The 17450-nt window shown below is 40.6% G+C and overlaps 2 protein-coding genes across 2 annotated transcripts in view; both read left to right on the top strand.

The window, feature by feature from the left end:
• The first annotated feature begins 6294 nt into the window (after positions 1-6294).
• LOC128693725 (glycine-rich protein-like) lies at positions 6295-7353 on the top strand. The gene is made up of 2 exons (XM_053783558.2): positions 6295-6369; positions 6888-7353. Exons 1-2 carry the CDS (start codon positions 6358-6360, stop codon positions 7260-7262), a joined length of 387 nt encoding a protein of 128 aa, XP_053639533.1. The 5' UTR covers positions 6295-6357; the 3' UTR covers positions 7263-7353.
• A 9127-nt stretch (positions 7354-16480) lies between these two features.
• The window catches only part of LOC128693716 (acanthoscurrin-1-like), a 5343-nt gene continuing 4373 nt past the window's right edge, over positions 16481-17450 (top strand). The window contains exon 1 of the mRNA XM_053783545.2: positions 16481-16592. Coding sequence (XP_053639520.2) covers positions 16581-16592 — 12 coding nt within the window. The 5' untranslated portion in view covers positions 16481-16580. The remainder of the gene's footprint in view (positions 16593-17450) is intronic.

Below are 17450 nucleotides of genomic sequence, written 5' to 3'. Positions count from 1 at the left end.
GGCCTGACGTAAATGGTATACAGAGTCTTAAACGAATCCTTACTGAGGTATCGGAACGCTATCCGTAGGTTTGCCAGGCGCCCGTATGCTGCAGCAGTTATCTGATTGATGTGCGCCTCAGGAGATATGCTCGGTGTTATACTCACCCCCAGATCTTTTTCCTTGAGTGAGGTTTGCAGTCTTTGGCCATCTAAACTATATTGTGTCTGCGGTCTTCTTTGTCCTTCCCCAATCTTCATGACTTTGCATTTGGCAGGGTTAAATTCAAGGAGCCAGTTGCTATACCAGGCTTGTAGCTTGTCCAGGTCTCTTTGTAGTCCTGCCTGATCCTCATCCAATTTGATTCTTCTCATTAACTTCGCATCATCTGCAAACAAGGACATTTCTGAGTCTATCCCTTCCGTTATGTCGTTCGCATATACCAAGAACAGCACAGGTCCTAGGACTGACCCCTGTGGAACCCCGCTTGTCACAGGCGCCCACTCTGATACCTCGTCGCGTACCATGACTCGTTGTTGCCTCCCTGTCAGGTATTCTCTGATCCATTGCAGTGCCTTTCCTGTTATGTGTGCCTGATCCTCTAGCTTTTGCAGTAACCTCTTGTGAGGAACTGTGTCGAAGGCCTTCTTGCAGTCCAAAAATATGCAGTCGATCCACCCCTCTCTCTCTTGTCTTACTTCTGTCACCTTGTCATAAAACTCTAGTAGGTTTGTGACACAGGATTTTCCTTCCCTGAAACCGTGCTGGTTGTCAATTATACACTTGTTTCTTTCCAGGTGCTCCACCACTCTCCTCCTGATGAACTTCTCCATGACCTTGCATACTATACACGTTAGTGATACAGGTCTGTGTGTACTCACCTATTTGTACTCACCTATTTGTGGTTGCAGGGGTCGAGTCTTATCTCCTGGCCCTCCTCTTCACCGGTTGCTACTAGGCCCTCTCTCTCCCCGCTCCATGAGCTTTATCAAACCTCGTCTTAAAACTGTGTATGGTTCCTGCCTTCACTACGTCATTTTCTAGGCTAATCCACTGCCTTACAACTCTATGACTGAAGAAATACTTCCTAATATCTCTCTGACTCATTTGTGTCTTCAACTTCCAATTGTGGCCTCTTGTTTCTGTGTGTGTGTGTATGTGTGTGTGTGTGTGTGTGTGTGTGTGTGTGTGTATGTGTGTGTGTGTGTGTGTGTGTGTGTGTGTGTGTGTGTGTGTGTGTGTGTGTGTGTGTGTGTGTGTGCGTGTGTGTGTGTGTGTGTGTGTGTGTCTGTATGTACACCACCCAAGTTTTACTCATCATATCCCTCGTGAATTCATGAAAATTCTTGCACATTGAGTCAGTGTGTATTGTATTTGCATTCCGCCTCCCATTGGCCTTCGAATGCAAATAGAACTGACGATTTAGCCAAAGGGGTCAGCATAACTTGAGTTCTCTTCATGCAGCATTTTTTCCCCATCAGTAATATTTTTTTTTTATGTGAGAGAATGTGCGTTGAACTGGAAGCACTGGAAAACCGTTCACTCAGCCACATTATCAATCACCTTTGGAATTCCTCAATGGGCCTGACTCATATCGTGGACCAGATGCCGTGTTAAAGATTGTCTATGGTGTTTACCTGAACCTCGTAGGCCTTGGAAAGTTATTCGCTCCCATTGTCACACATATCTTAACAACCAAATAATATACAGACATTAATAAATCATCATTTTATGGCTCATGGCATTAGCAATCAGATTTCACCACTGTTTTTAATGTTAAATCTACAAGAAGCACTTTCGAAAAATATAACAAACAATATTTCCATCGTAGCCATAGGCATTCAGTCGTATATATTACAGCATCTGATTAGTTTTTAAATTAAATAAAAATGACCAACCTAAAACGGCGTAAAGCAGAATAAGAGTGAATTATGTAAGGCTCATTGTTAGTCAAAAGTTCAACAGAAAAGAAAGAAACAATATGATTTCAGAAGCTACTAAAGCATTTATAACTGTAGCAGACGCAGTCATAATAGTACAGTGCTGTAAGCTAAAAAGTTTTGCATTGACATTTACAGAGGGCTGAGCAAGGTAGCCTCTTCTTGCTGCAGCTGCAAGACTGACTACGTAGTTTTCGACAGCCACGCTTTACAGTTCTTGGCACACCGCTGCAATTTGTGGGTCTGTAGTCCACTCTTTTCCCACCAATCAGGCAGGGATTTGGTTTTCGAAATGTTGGATCATGGGTTGATACCCAAAAGCTGGCCTGGTAGAGAACCCTTTGACAGCAGTAGTACACAACATCCGTATCTGTGGAATCATTTCTACATTCTGATTTTGCTGGGAGAATAACTGCTGCCTGAGATAGTTCACCTAACTCGTACTTCCTTCATACACCTGAATATTGAAATGCTCAGAAACTGAACGGCTGACTTTCCATCTTTACTTTAGTCCATTAAAAGGCTGGAAGGAACTCATTATCTCAATGACATCATCAGGACACTTCTACATAGGCTTTGAAACAAATGCGGTTTGAACGCCACTCAGACCTGAACGTTAATCACAGTCAGCTACTGTAGCAAAAAGAGGAAAAGTACCGCATAGTTTACTACCTAAAGTTTCAGTAATAACACTGATTTTCATGGTGCCTTGATGTCTCCCGGTGCCGTAGCAGACAAGAACTTCACAGTTGATAACAGATGTGCCTTCAAAGATAAGAAAATGATAGGTAAGAAAGATTACAGCATTGGAACTGAAGGTCCACATCAAAATGTAAGAATGACCTCTCCTTAAAGCATGAGGAATTCTCCATCCATGTCTTGGCCTGGTCCCCAGTGCTGGACTGTCTTCCCATCAGCATTGAAGATATATAGATCACCTGATCACCTGGACAGCGCTGGGTCTCCACAGAGTGCTACGGACAAGTGAAGTAGTAGCAGCAGCAACTCACACAGCAAGAGGCATTCTTGAGCTTCCTCAGCACTCGGGCTTAATGCCCAAAGCTGGGGTGTGGCTCCAAAAGGATCCTGTAGTGCTTGCTCCCTTTGCACCTCCTGACATCGTCTGCTGTTATGCAGCTGCCACACCCTTCGAGCCCAGTGTGGGCGGGGTTTGTGGCAGCCCAAGGTCCCTAGCTTCTCCCTCCGAGCCCCATGGGGGCAGTGAATGGGGCTAGGCCTGGGGACAGCTGGTCCCAGAAGACCAGGAGGTACTTGTGCCTCCTCCCATGGCAGACATTGGTCTGAGACACTTCCTCGACAGGAAACCAAGGCCAGGCCACCTCTTGGAAAAGGCCTGGGCCAGGTGATCATACCAGCGAATCTACAAAGAAAGTATGGATCTCCATGGGCTTTTCCCCGAGGTACTTATTTTTGCATGAAGTTAGACCACTTTCACCATTGGGTCAACTTTTAAACGCACTCTTGTTCCTCATAATGATCTAGTGCCACCTATGATTGATTATTGTCTATAGATGTTCAAACGTTCAGAGCTGCAGCTCCTGACATCCCGGTTGATCACGACATACTTGCTGCTGTTGTTCCTATACTTCAACTCTATGACAGAAGATACATCGACCTGTCTTTGCGAAAGTTCTGCCTGCCATTCTTGTGCCATTTGCCTTTCTGCTTGGTGTGTTTCAACAGAGCATATATCAGATTTTAGTCTTTCTACAACAAATTCTCCAGCAGATCAGAATGATTTTTAAGTCAGTGAGATAACTTTGATGAGCCATGATGTCCTCCTTATATTTAGTGAGTGCAGGACATTTACAGTGGGCGTGAATGCATAGAATAAACGTGAGTCGTGACTCAGACGAAATATTAAAGTACCGCCCACTAACTAAGCTGGGATGGTCAGAAATTAGCACATTATTAAGTCTTACTCCACTGTATGCCAGCTTAGGATGACCATTTTGATCTCATTTCAAAACTAATAATATGCTGTCAAACGTTTGTTTAAAAGTATTTTTCAGTGTATACGTCAGCAAATCCGTGGCCGGGAGGGAAATACTGATTACAATATTTTTGGAGAATTTTTGTACCATTTGTCAACCAGACCAGCAGTCTCTCCACACCCAGTTGTAGTCTTTCCTGCTCCAGGTTTGCTTGCATTCTCCTCATTACCTTCATATCATCTGCTAACAGGAATATCTCTGACTCTATCCTTTCCGTCATATCATTCACGTACACGAGAAATAATACCGGATTTAATACGGATCGTTGCAGAATCCTACTCACCATATACGCCCATTCAGACACCTTTTTACTGACCATAAATCACTGTTTCCTTCCTGTCAGGTATGCCTACATCCATTGTAGTGCTTTTCCTCTTATTCCTGCCTCTTCCTTTAGCTTTCGTGTCAGTTCCCTGTGCAGTACTGTGTCAAAAACCTCCCCACATGCATGCTTATGTGCATGTGTGTGTGTACTTGCCTATATGTACTCACCTATACGTGGCTGCAAGGTTAGATGCATAGCTCCTGACCCACCTCTTCGCTAATCGATACTAGGTCCACTCTTTCCCTGCTCCAAGAGTTTTATCGTACCTATTGTTAAAGTTATGTATGGATCCTGCCTCCACTGCTTCACTCTCCAGATTGTTCCACTTCCACGGAGTTCCATGAATCTGGGCCTGGTGTTAGGATAATATCAGAAATTTTTGAATTAACCAAACATTTGAGTGTCGGTCATAAAAAATTCATTTAGATTATCAACTTTTAGTCTGGTTAGCGGTTCACTAAACGCTGAGTCATACTGGGACTCCATTAGTTGCCCTGTTTCAATAGATTTGTTGAAAATTGTTGCTAGTGTGTGTGTTCTTCAATTTTTTAGGTGGTTGATGGGTAAGCCGGTGATAGGCTGAAGCTATCTCGTCATGACATGACTTCTCATGTTTCCTGACGAATGAAGTACCTTCTAGACTGCTTAAGGTTTTATTTTAGCCACTGTGATGACGTTATATCAATATTGATCAGAACAGGCAAATATAACAGAAGCATAAGTTGATATAAAAGTTGTTTATTCAGTGTTACCTCTCATATCCGAACCATATGAGCCGAGACAGGTTCGGAAACACAGAGTTTCCGGATACGTGAGGGGGGAAAAAATGCGTATCCGTACCGTCCAATCGCCATCGGCGACAGCATTGTAGGTTTAAAAAAAGAGTCTATCGTCGTCTGGAGGTGGGACCAGACACTCTGGGTTCGAATAACAGCCTCCTGGATTTTACGGACCCTTAGACCATAACTTTTCAAATGGGATGTGGACAGTGGATGCTCCAGATACTCCAAAAGTTTTCCGACACCTGCCCTTGCTGCTGAAGTTTTTGGTCCTGGAGGCATTGAGTCGTCGTCGTCGTCGTCGTCGTCGTCGTCGTCGTCGTCGTCGTCGTCGTCGTCGTCGTCGTCGTCGTCACTCTCGAAAATGTTCCGGGTGCAACACTGATTCTGCAATCTCTGCATCCGTCAGAGACTGCACACCAGGATCGTCTTAGTCACACTCTAACCAGACCTGCACATCGTCTTCTGTAGTTTTTTCCCCAGCCTTGGACCAACCTGCATCCACGAGCGACAATATTTCCCTCTTTTTTCTAGAGTAAGCACATTCCTAGTCCTCTTTGGTGCCATACACAAGATAGCTAAGACAAAACACAGCTGTGATAATGCTACAAGGAAGGCGAAGGGCGCGGCTCCTAGTGGCAAACCGGTACTCTAAAGTGCGCGCCAAGTTTAATTCATTCATCCGAACAGCTGTTCAGATATTTTGGTAATAATTTTAGAATTTTGCCTTTTCCCATGGCCTGTTCGGATATTGGAGAGGTTCGGATAATGACAGGCCGGATATGCGAGATATCATTGTATTATCATAGCCTTCAGCAGGTGCTAAATTACAATATAGTTATTAGAACAGCTGCATAGGTTACATTAGGAGCAGCTTCCGCCACTTTGGCAGCCTTATGGGTTGTCAGAGCATAGGTATATAGGTATAAATTGCTAGAGCAGACTAGTATAGGTTACTATAGCAGCGCAGTAGGTGGTAGAGCAGCAGTATTGGTTCCTAGAGCAGTATTATGTTTTTGATGATTCTCTAAATTTCTAGAGCAGCAATAAGAGGAAAACATGACTGATAATGCAGCACCTCCACTGACGAAGCAAATAATTTTCATGTAATATAACTTGTAAGTTAATAAATTCATTGTTCCATCGACCTTCACCGGTTTGGTCACATCACTGAGACATCCGCTTGTCGAGGTCACATTACAACTTCCTCTGATCTAGGATGGTCGAGTATATAAGGAACAATCGGCCATCCACACACACAGTCAAGCAGTTCTGTCTCACACACGCTTTCCTCAGCATAGACGAAATACTTAGCAGAAATGAAGTTACTGGTGAGTTTCAGTAACACGATTTGTACTGTCAATTGAGAGGCTAAGAATTTCTGTTTTCATTTTCTGATGAAAACAGCATTAATTAGCATAAAGATAATGACAGGGAATATAACAGAATTAATATTCTGCAGAAAATATGAGTTTTTAAACATGCAGTTTTCAAGAGAAGGGAATATTGTTGCATTATGTAGGTAATCGAAGCTTAAAAGTAAATATTGGCGGAGGAGAAGGCTGTAAGTTGCAAGATTTATTCTGTGAATGTGTAGAATGTAACGGAGGTTAATGATGACTCACGAAATCGTAATGACAAGATTATTTATATTTAAACATTTGTAAAATTTTCTTTGCTTAATTATTATCAATAGTAACTTTTTTTTTTTTGCATTCCTAATATGAGAACAAAACAGTATAAAATAACTGTTTTCAATATTTATAAAGTCGAGAACACTTAAAAATGGGAACTAGCTTTATGTCACACTTGAGTTAAATTAATAACTAAATTTTCTCTGTATCCTCAGATTCTTGTCCTGCTGGTGGGTCTTGCAGCAGCAACGCCTCAACCTCTCGCAAATCCTGATCCGAGTCCGAGCCCAGGACTCGGACTTGGAGGCCTTGGAGGCCTTGGAGGTCTCGGAGGTCTCGGAGGTCTCGGTCTTGGTGGATTAGGTCCTGGTGGACTTGGAGGCTTAGCTTACGGTCTCAGAGGCCTAGGTCTCGGAGGCGGGGGATATGGTCTCGGAGGCGGGGGATATGGTCTCGGAGGCGGGGGATATGGTCTCGGAGGACTCGGTCGTGGCGGTTACGGTTTAGGAGGCATTGGTCGGGGCGGCTACGGTCTAGGGGGCCTGGGACTTGGCTTTGGCAACGGCATCGGCGGCGGCTTTTACGGCTGAGATGCAGGACCTTTGAGATTTTCATGGTGAATTTCGACTTTATGTATCATTATAATCCATGAACCTCAAAAATAAATAAGTTGTTAAGTAACATGTTGGTCTGATATTATCCTATAATGCATATTGTTTATTAATATACATGTTGTATTGCTCCTGCATAAAAGATGCAGGTGTGCTTGCATATGTACGTATATATTGCTCGTACATATGTATAAATATTTGAGTATGTACATACATTTAATAGCAGACAATATGTAGAGTATATACGTGTGTTAGCACATACTCGGGGCAGGCTGGTGCAGTCAGGCACTACCTGATGGACCATTAAACCACGCCCCGATCACTCAACTGTTAGTACTCCTACCCAAATAATAATACGTTATGGTCAAGGTTTTGAAAAGTTCATAGGTAGTTTCCGGTTTCTTATTAACAGTCGGGCGGACGTAGATGGTTTGACTAAGTTCAATTATCTGAGGATTCAACTCAAGGGGCAACTTTATCAAAGGACTCGATATAACTGGTGCTAATTATAAACACTGTTCAAGTCATGAACTCTAATTATTGTGATTAGGACCAAATCACAGCCAAACATGTTTATAGGCTAGTTGACCTTCCCTTCCCTTTCTCATTCCTTGCACAAAATACAGGCGTTCAGAATAGCTCTGCACAACTACCCCGAGAAGACTAACGAGCACCTGAACCTGAAATTTCGTAAATGTCGGTTCATCTGTGAGGAGATCAGTGAGGGTTTTCAATATATACTGTCTAACAAATACTAATTTTATAATATGGAGACAAAACAATGAAAATTCAGTTATATTTTACCTTTTTTTTTTTTTTACAGAAAATAACCTTGATGAAAGAGTATTATTAATTTTGCTCAGGTGAGCTCTCTTACATCTCTTTAACTTTCTGTATTGAATCGTTCTTTTATAAGATATGTGTAACCTTGAAGGGTAAGAAAAATATTCTCACAGCTCCTGAGGAAAGGGATAGTCACTGTATTTCTCTTTATTAAATTTCCCTTGATAATAAAATTGACTGATGTTTCTCGAAGTACCGCAAGAAACCTGTATCAAATGAGACACGAGAGTTTGTACGCAGAGACAAGACAGGCAGCAGCCTAGTCATATTAATAGTAAAATATAAATGGTTCATTATATGGAAAAGAGTTCAGGGCTTTTCCATCTTGTGGTAATCATAAGTTACGCCATTTGCTGGATAAAAGCCAATATCATTTGCAAAGCAGAAGACTTATAAACAGAAACTTGTTAAGGTAGTGTGTTAGCTACATTTCAAGACATCGAAATGAAAATGGAAACCAGACGCGATTGCAAAATCGAAAAAAAAAAACATTCCTGCGCTGAACTTAATGTTAGATTTTGCCACCGAAGTGGCTAGTTTATTGTGCACCCCATATCCATCCTGTCGACGGTAGCGCAAGAACATATGGATACACGAAAAGCCTAGGAACTAGGCCCAAAAAAGTTACAAGGAGTACATCTGAATTTATATCAAAACTCTAATTCTAGCGAACTAGGCATTTCTAACGCCACACATCCCAAGAGGCATCTCTGCCCTGAGTTCGTGGATAATCCATAATTATCCAAGATAGACACATCATCCCCCTCACAGTTTGAATCTTCCATTCATTGACGTAATGATAGCCAAGAATCTTTGTGACCACTCACTAGTTCATACACTAAATAAATAGTCTTCAGTCTTCTCTTTCTCACGTATCTGCTGAAGAGGATCTCAGCTGGAGATCTAAATACACAACTTCCTGGTTATGGTTATGCATAGTATACCATAGTACACCATAGTACACCATAGTACACTATAGTGCACCATAGTACACCATAGTACACCATAGTACACCATAGTATACCATAGTACACCATAGCACGCCATAGAACACCATAGTGCACAATAGTACACCATAGTACACCACAGTGCACCATAGTACACCATAGTACACCATAGCACACCATAGTACACCATAGTACACCATAGCACACCATAGTGCACCATAGCACACCATAGTACACCATAGTACACCATAGAACACCATAGTACACCATAGTACACCATAGTACACCATAGCACACTATAGTACACCATAGTACACCATAGTACACCATAGCACACCATAGTACACCATAGCACACCACAGTACACCATAGTACACCATAGCACACCATAGCACACCATAGTGCACCATAGCACACCATAGTACATCATAGTACACCATAGTACACCATAGTACACCATAGTGCACCATAGTACATCATAGTACACCATAGTACACCATAGTACACCATAGTACACCATAGTACACCATAGCACACCACAGTACACCATAGTACACCATAGCACACCATAGCACACCATAGTACACCATAGTACACCATAGTACATCATAGTACACCATAGTACACCATAGTACACCATAGTGCACCATAGTGCACCATAGTACATCATAGTACACCATAGTACATCATAGTACACCATAGTACACCATAGTACACCATAGTACACCATAGTACACCATAGCACACCACAGTACACCATAGTACACCATAGTACACCATAGCACACCATAGTACACCATAGTACACCATAGTACATCATAGTACACCATAGTACACCATAGTACACCATAGCACACCATAGTGCACCATAGTACACCATAGTGCACCATAGTACACCATAGTACACCATAGTACACCATAGTACACCATAGTACACCATAGTGCACCATAGTACACCATAGTACACCATAGTACACCATAGCACACCATAGTGCAACATAGTACACCATAGTGCACCGTAGTACACCATAGTACACCATAGCACACCATAGCACACCATAGTGCACCATAGTACACCATAGTACACCATAGTACACCATAAGAGAGAGATTTCGTTCGGATTTTTAACCCCGGAGGGTTAGCCACCCAGGATAACCCAAGAAAGTCAGTGCGTCATCGAGGACTGTCTAACTTATTTCCATTGGGGTCCTTAATCTTGTCCCCCAGGATGCGACCCACACCAGTCGACTAACACCCAGGTACCTATTTGCTGCTAGGTGAACAGGACAATAGGTGTAAGGAAACGTGTCGGAATTTCCACCCGCCGGGAATCGAACCCGGGCCCTCCGTGTGTGAAGCGGGAGCTTTAGCCACCAGACCACCGGGCCACCATAGTACACCATAGTGCACCATAGTGCACCATAGTGCACCATAGTACACCATAGTACACCATAGTACACCATAGTGCACCATAGTACACCATAGTACACCATAGTGCACCATAGTGCACCATAGTACACCATAGTACACCATAGTACACCATAGTACACCATAGTACACCATAGTACACCATAGTACACCATAGTACACCATAGTACACCATAGCACACCATAGTGCACCATAGTACACCATAGTGCACCATAGTACACCATAGTGCACCATAGTACACCATAGTGCACCATAGTGCACCATAGTACACCATAGTGCACCATAGTACACCATAGTACACCATAGTGCACCATAGTGCACCATAGTGCACCATAGTGCACCATAGTACACCATAGTACACCATAGTACACCATAGTACACCATAGTGCACCATAGTGCACCATAGTACACCATAGTGCACCATAGTGCACCATAGTGCACCATAGTACACCATAGTGCACCATAGTACACCATAGTGCACTATAGTGCACCATAGTACACCATAGTGCACCATAGTACACCATAGTACACCATAGTACACCATAGTACACCATAGTGCACCATAGTACACCATAGTACACCATAGTGCACCATAGTGCACCATAGTGCACCATAGTACACCATAGTACACCATAGTACACCATAGTGCACCATAGTGCACCATAGTGCCCCATAGTACACCATAGTGCACCATAGTACACCATAGTGCACCATAGTGCACCATAGTACACCATAGTGCACCATAGTACACCATAGTGCACCATAGTACACCATAGTACACCATAGTACACCATAGTGCACCATAGTACACCATAGTGCACCATAGTGCACCATAGTACACCATAGTACACCATAGTACACCATAGTGCACCATAGTACACCATGACAGTGTCTTCCATTGCAGACACTGCAAAGCTCCAGGCGGACATCAACCAAATCTTTCAGTGGGCTGCAGAAAACAATATGAAGTTCAACGATGAGAAATTTCAATTACTCAGATATGGTAAACATGAGGAAATTAAATCTTCATCAGAGTACAAAACAAATTCTGGCCACAAAATAGAGCGAAACACCAACGTCAAAGACCTGGGAGTGATCATGTCGGAGGATCTCACCTTCAAGGACCATAACATTGTATCAATCGCATCTGCTAGAAAAATGACAGGATGGATAATGAGAACCTTCAAAACTAGGGAGGCCAAGCCCATGATGACACTCTTCAGGTCACTTGTTCTATCTAGGCTGGAATATTGCTGCACACTAACAGCACCTTTCAAGGCAGGTGAAATTGCCGACCTAGAAAATGTACAGAGAACTTTCACGGCGCGCATAACGGAGATAAAACACCTCAGTTATTGGGAGCGCTTGAGGTTCCTAAACCTGTATTCCCTGGAACGCAGGAGGGAGAGATACATGATTATATACACCTGGAAAATCCTAGAGGGACTAGTACCGAACTTGCACACGAAAATCACTCACTACGAAAGCAAAAGACTTGGCAGACGATGCACCATCCCCCCAATGAAAAGCAGGGGTGTCACTAGCACGTTAAGAGACCATACAATAAGTGTCAGGGGCCCGAGACTGTTCAACTGCCTCCCAGCACACATAAGGGGGATTACCAACAGACCCCTGGCAGTCTTCAAGCTGGCACTGGACAAGCACCTAAAGTCAGTTCCTGATCAGCCGGGCTGTGGCTCGTACGTTGGTTTGCGTGCAGCCAGCAGCAACAGCCTGGTTGATCAGGCTCTGATCCACCAGGAGGTCTGGTCACAGACCGGGCCGCGGGGGCGTTGACCCCCGGAACTCTCTCCAGGTAAACTCCAGGTAATAGTACACCATAGTACACCATAGTACACCATAGTACACCATAGTACACCATAGCACACCATAGTACACCATAGCTTACAGTCCCATCTCTTTGCATGGGACAAAATTACACATTTTCTAAGAAAATGAAGTAAACAAATGCAGGTGTTTACCACAGAGCTCAACAGTACTATTTATTGAACATAACCGAGGGATTCATATTTTAGCTAAACCAATAACTCACATCATTCCAGATTACCACAGGAAACTTAATGTGAACAAGTAGGCCTTCTGCAGTGCTCCTCGATTACGTATTTGACCTCTTATCTAAACTTAGTGACGTTCGCTATTTACCTGACGATGTTTCTTCCTTTAATTAGAGTAGGTTGCTAGTACAGTAGAATAGGTTATTAGTAAAGTTGTATAAATTGCTAGAAAAGAAGTGTATGTAGTAAGAGCAGTTGTTAGAAAAGCGGCATAGGTTACCCAACCAACAGTATTGGTTGCTAGGACAACAGTATAAGTTGCTAGAGCAGCAGTGTAGGTTTCTGGAGCAGTATTACTGGATGCTACCACATTCGTACAGGTTACTATAAGAGCAGTATAGCATGTTAGAACTGCATTATATTTTGCTAGAACAGTGGTTTAGCTTGCTAAATCAGAAGTGCACTTCACACGTGCAAGAGTATATCTTGTTAGAGCAACAGCATACAGTTCCAGAGCAGCATAGCTATTTAATCATGGTGGACGGCTCAACCTAGTAATTTCGTGGAAACTAATACATCAATTTCTTCACTAAAAATGGCAAAGTGGCATCTATAAGTTTAGAAATTTTTCTCTAGTTTCACGTACAAAGTAATATCCAAATTGTTTTAATAAAATTGGAAATTTTGGGCTTACGCAGCCCAATTATAATATGACACTTCCTTTGAGCAAAACACGCAAACTTTTTAAGTTTGAAGTCGCTTAGGAGCTTCATTCTAAAGTTACTGGCATTGACTAGAGGTTTGAAGCCAATCGAAAGAAGCATTCACAAAATATTACTGGAAAACTAGTGTTTTAATTTTAAAAATTTCTTCAAAAAAAAAAAAAAGGGTAACTACACAACCCAGAAATCAATCAAAACCTTTCTCAAAGTAAGATAAACCAGCACTAAAGGTTTGAAGTCAATCAGAAGAGGCATTTTCCTGTTAACGAACGAGAAAGAATTTGCTATACTTGACAATTTTAAGCTTACATTACCCATAATTAAAGTGAAGCTGCCTTTGAGAAAAACGCACCGGCACTAAACGCCTGAAGCTGATCTATAGAAGGAAGTATCGAACAAAATACAAAAAAAAAAATAAAGTTTGTTAATTTATGCTAACACAATAAAACCGTACAAGACATCATCCTTTCCGTAAGTTATATCAGTCATGTATGATTGAAAAGAACCATTCTAAAGTAATTCCACGGAAAAAAAAACACTACTTTTTTTAAAATGCTTTTTTTTCGATTGGCTTCTACACACTCCAATAATAATCCTAACATGTTTTCTAGTGAGACACACCAGCACTGAGTGTTTGAAGCCGAACAGAGGAAGCTTTCTCAAGTTATCGTACAGAAACCAAAATCAAGATCGGTCTACATGAAAGTGACCAGAAACTACACTGAGAAGAAAGTACCTGCATCAGCATCTCCCCAGTTGTAATACTACTGTGAATAGAATTTGAAGTCCATCGAATGAGGAGTTATTAAGTTATATACGAAAACCTTCAATGGGAAAAATTCTGTCAACCATTAAAGGCTCCACATCTGGAATACATGATTTAAGGGACCAACTGCTAAGAAAAAATCTCAGCCACTTGGTTAAAGTGTCGGTAGCAATAACAACAACAACAACAACAACAATAATAATAATAATAATAATAATAATAATAATAATAATAATAATAATAATAATAATAATAATAATAATAATAATAATAATAATAATAATTATTATTATTATTATTATTATTATTATTATTATTATTATTATTATTATTATTATTATTATTATTATTATTATTATTATTATAACCTGTATTTCTACAAGAACATGCTACAACTTGTATAGACCAAGCTGACGCTACAGACATTTTATATAGAAAGCTCCTGGGCAAGCAGAGCATTTCGGGCGACTGACGTTTATCTTAATCCTGTGGATGCGACCCACAACAGTCGGATAACACCCAGGTACCTACTTACTGCTAGGTGAACAGTAGAAGCAGGTGTAACGAAACTTGTACAACATTTCACTCGTGCCGGAATTAATCCTCGGACCCTCAGTGTGTGAGCTGATGACGCTATAAGTTAAGCCACGAGCACTTAAAGCATTAGTGAACATGTTAAAATTCTTCAGCTATGATGATTAGACAATCACGTCTTTAAGGTGTCAGAAACTACATTAAAGTGTCAGCAGCTAAGTTAAGGTATCAGACTTCACGCTAAAAAGAGTCAGCAAATATATAAGGTGTCAGTCACCATGTTAAGATGTCAGCATCTATGATAAAAGCAATGAAGGCCACTAGGACCAGGTGGAGGGTGTGGTATCCTGTCGTTCTGACGCATGATGGTGTCAGCCAGTTACTGAAATTGTTGGTGTGTTGTGTATGATTACCTTACCTTGTTGTGTATGATTACCTTACCTTGTTGTGTATGATGACTTACCTTGTTGTGTATGGTTACCTTACCTTGTTGTGTATGGTTACCTTTCCTTGTTGCGCATGATTACCTTACCTTGTTGTGTATGATTACCTTACCTTGTTGTGTATGATGACTTACCTTGTTGTGTATGATGACTTACCTTGTTGTGTATTATTACCTTACCTTGTTGTGTATGATTACCTTACCTTGTTGTGTATGATTACTTTACCTTGTTGTGTATGATGACTTACCTTGTTGTGTATGGTTACCTTACCTTGTTGTGTATGGTTACCTTTCCTTGTTGCGCATGATTACCCTACTTTGTTGTGTATGATTGTCTTACCTTGTTGTGTATGATTACCTTACCTTGTTGTGTATTATTACCTTACCTTGTTGTGTATGATTGCCTTGCCTTGTTGTGTATGGTTACCTTTCCTTATTGTGTATGATTACCTTACTTTGTTATGTATGATTGCCTTACCTTGTTGTGTATGATTACCTTACCTTGTTGTGTATGATTACCTTACCTTGTTGTGTATGATTACCTTACCTTGATGTGTATGATTACCTTACCTTGTTGTGTTTCATTACCTTACCTTGTTGTGTTTGGTCACCTTACCTTGTTGTGTTTGATTACCTTACCTTGTTGTGTTTGATTACCTTACCTTGTTGTGTTTGATTACCTTACCTTGTTGTGAATGATTACCTTACCTTGTTGTGTTTGATTACCTTACCTTGTTGTGTTTGATCACCTTACCTTGTTGTGGATGATTATCTTACCTTGTTGTGTATGATTACCTTACCTTGTTGTATTTGATCACCTTACCTTGTTGTGTATGATTACCTTACCTTGTTGTGTATGATTACCTTACCTTGATGTGTATGATTACCTTACCTTGTTGTGTATGATTACCTTACCTTGTTGTGTATGATTACCTTACCATGTTGTGTTTGATCACCTTACCTTGTTGTGTATGATTGCCTTACCTTGTGTTCACGTGATTACCTTAACATTACTGCCTATGGTTATCTCACCATCGAGCTTTCTCACAGAGTTGTGTTGGCTGTGGTTGAATCACAGCTCCTGGTCTCGTTTCCTAATCATCAATCGTTGCATGTGATGTTTCCTACCCGCTCAGACACTCCGGTACTTACGTCCACATTCAGCTCGCGTCACTGTTAAATATCTGAGAGAATATGTGTCAATTTGGTATTTCTTATAGCTGTGTGTGTATTATAGGTGAAGGTGTTGCAGTATGTATGTGCTGAGTGCACATGTTGGTAAGTGAAATGAATTTGATTGAATGCATGTGTTAGTATGAGTGAATATATGTGATCTTGTGAATGTACACGTGTTTACTGAAGAATTTAGTTAAAAAATATTGCACAACTTATTCTTCTAGATTTTTCAACGACGATATTGAGATTACCAATGTTCCATGACCATGGAATGTTTATGTTACATTTACAATCTTTCCAAACTTAGCTGCTCTACTTGTCAGGGTCACACGACATTCTCAGCTCTTGGGAGCCAGTATATAAAAGGAGAGACAGTGTCCTCACACTCACACACCTTCTGTACACAGGCAACACAAACTAGCCATGAAGCTTCTAGTGAGTAGCGTAGACAAAACTGGTTTTTTTTTTTGTCTTGTTTAACGATTATTGCATAGTTGGGACAGTTTTATTTATTCTCTGGAAAAACTACCGTAATTTTGGGGGTTGATGGTTAAGTTTACTATGGTTCGATAAAAATGTTATTACTATATACCGTAATCTTAAAATTATTAGTTTTTAAATTTTTGACCAAACTGTGAATCATTGTATATTAGTTTAAAGATCAGTAAAGGTTTTATGTGAATAGTAACAGTGATGGTCTTTAGTTACAATAGTAACAGTGATGGTCTTTAGTTACAATAGTAACAGTGATGGTCTTTAGTTACAATAGTAACAGTGATGGTCTTTAGTTACAATAGTAACAGTGATGGTCTTTAGTTACAATAGTAACAGTGATGGTCTTTAGTTACAATAGTAACAGTGATGGTCTTTAGTTACAATAGTAACAGTGATGGTCTTTAGTTACAATAGTAACAGTGATGGTCTTTAGTTACAATAGTAACAGTGATGGTCTTTAGTTACAATAGTAACAGTGATGGTCTTTAGTTACAATAACAAACTTATTAACATTTCCTTTTTATTTTTGTTGCTGTAAAAATGAACTTACAGAGGATTTTGGTATTACATAAAGCTGGAAACAAACAAGTTTTGTATGTACATATATATATATATATATATATATATATATATATATATATATATATATATATATATATATATATATATATATATATATATATATATATATATATATATATATATATATATATATATATATATATATATATATATGTCGTGCCGAATAGGCAGAACTTGCGATCTTGGCTTAAATAGCAGCGCTCATCTTGCCATATA

The sequence above is a fragment of the Cherax quadricarinatus genome, chromosome 6, assembly GCF_038502225.1.
Source record: "Cherax quadricarinatus isolate ZL_2023a chromosome 6, ASM3850222v1, whole genome shotgun sequence".
NCBI lineage: Eukaryota > Metazoa > Arthropoda > Malacostraca > Decapoda > Parastacidae > Cherax > Cherax quadricarinatus.
Note: the sequence above shows the minus strand (reverse complement) of the source record. Positions and strands in the feature narration are given on the sequence as shown.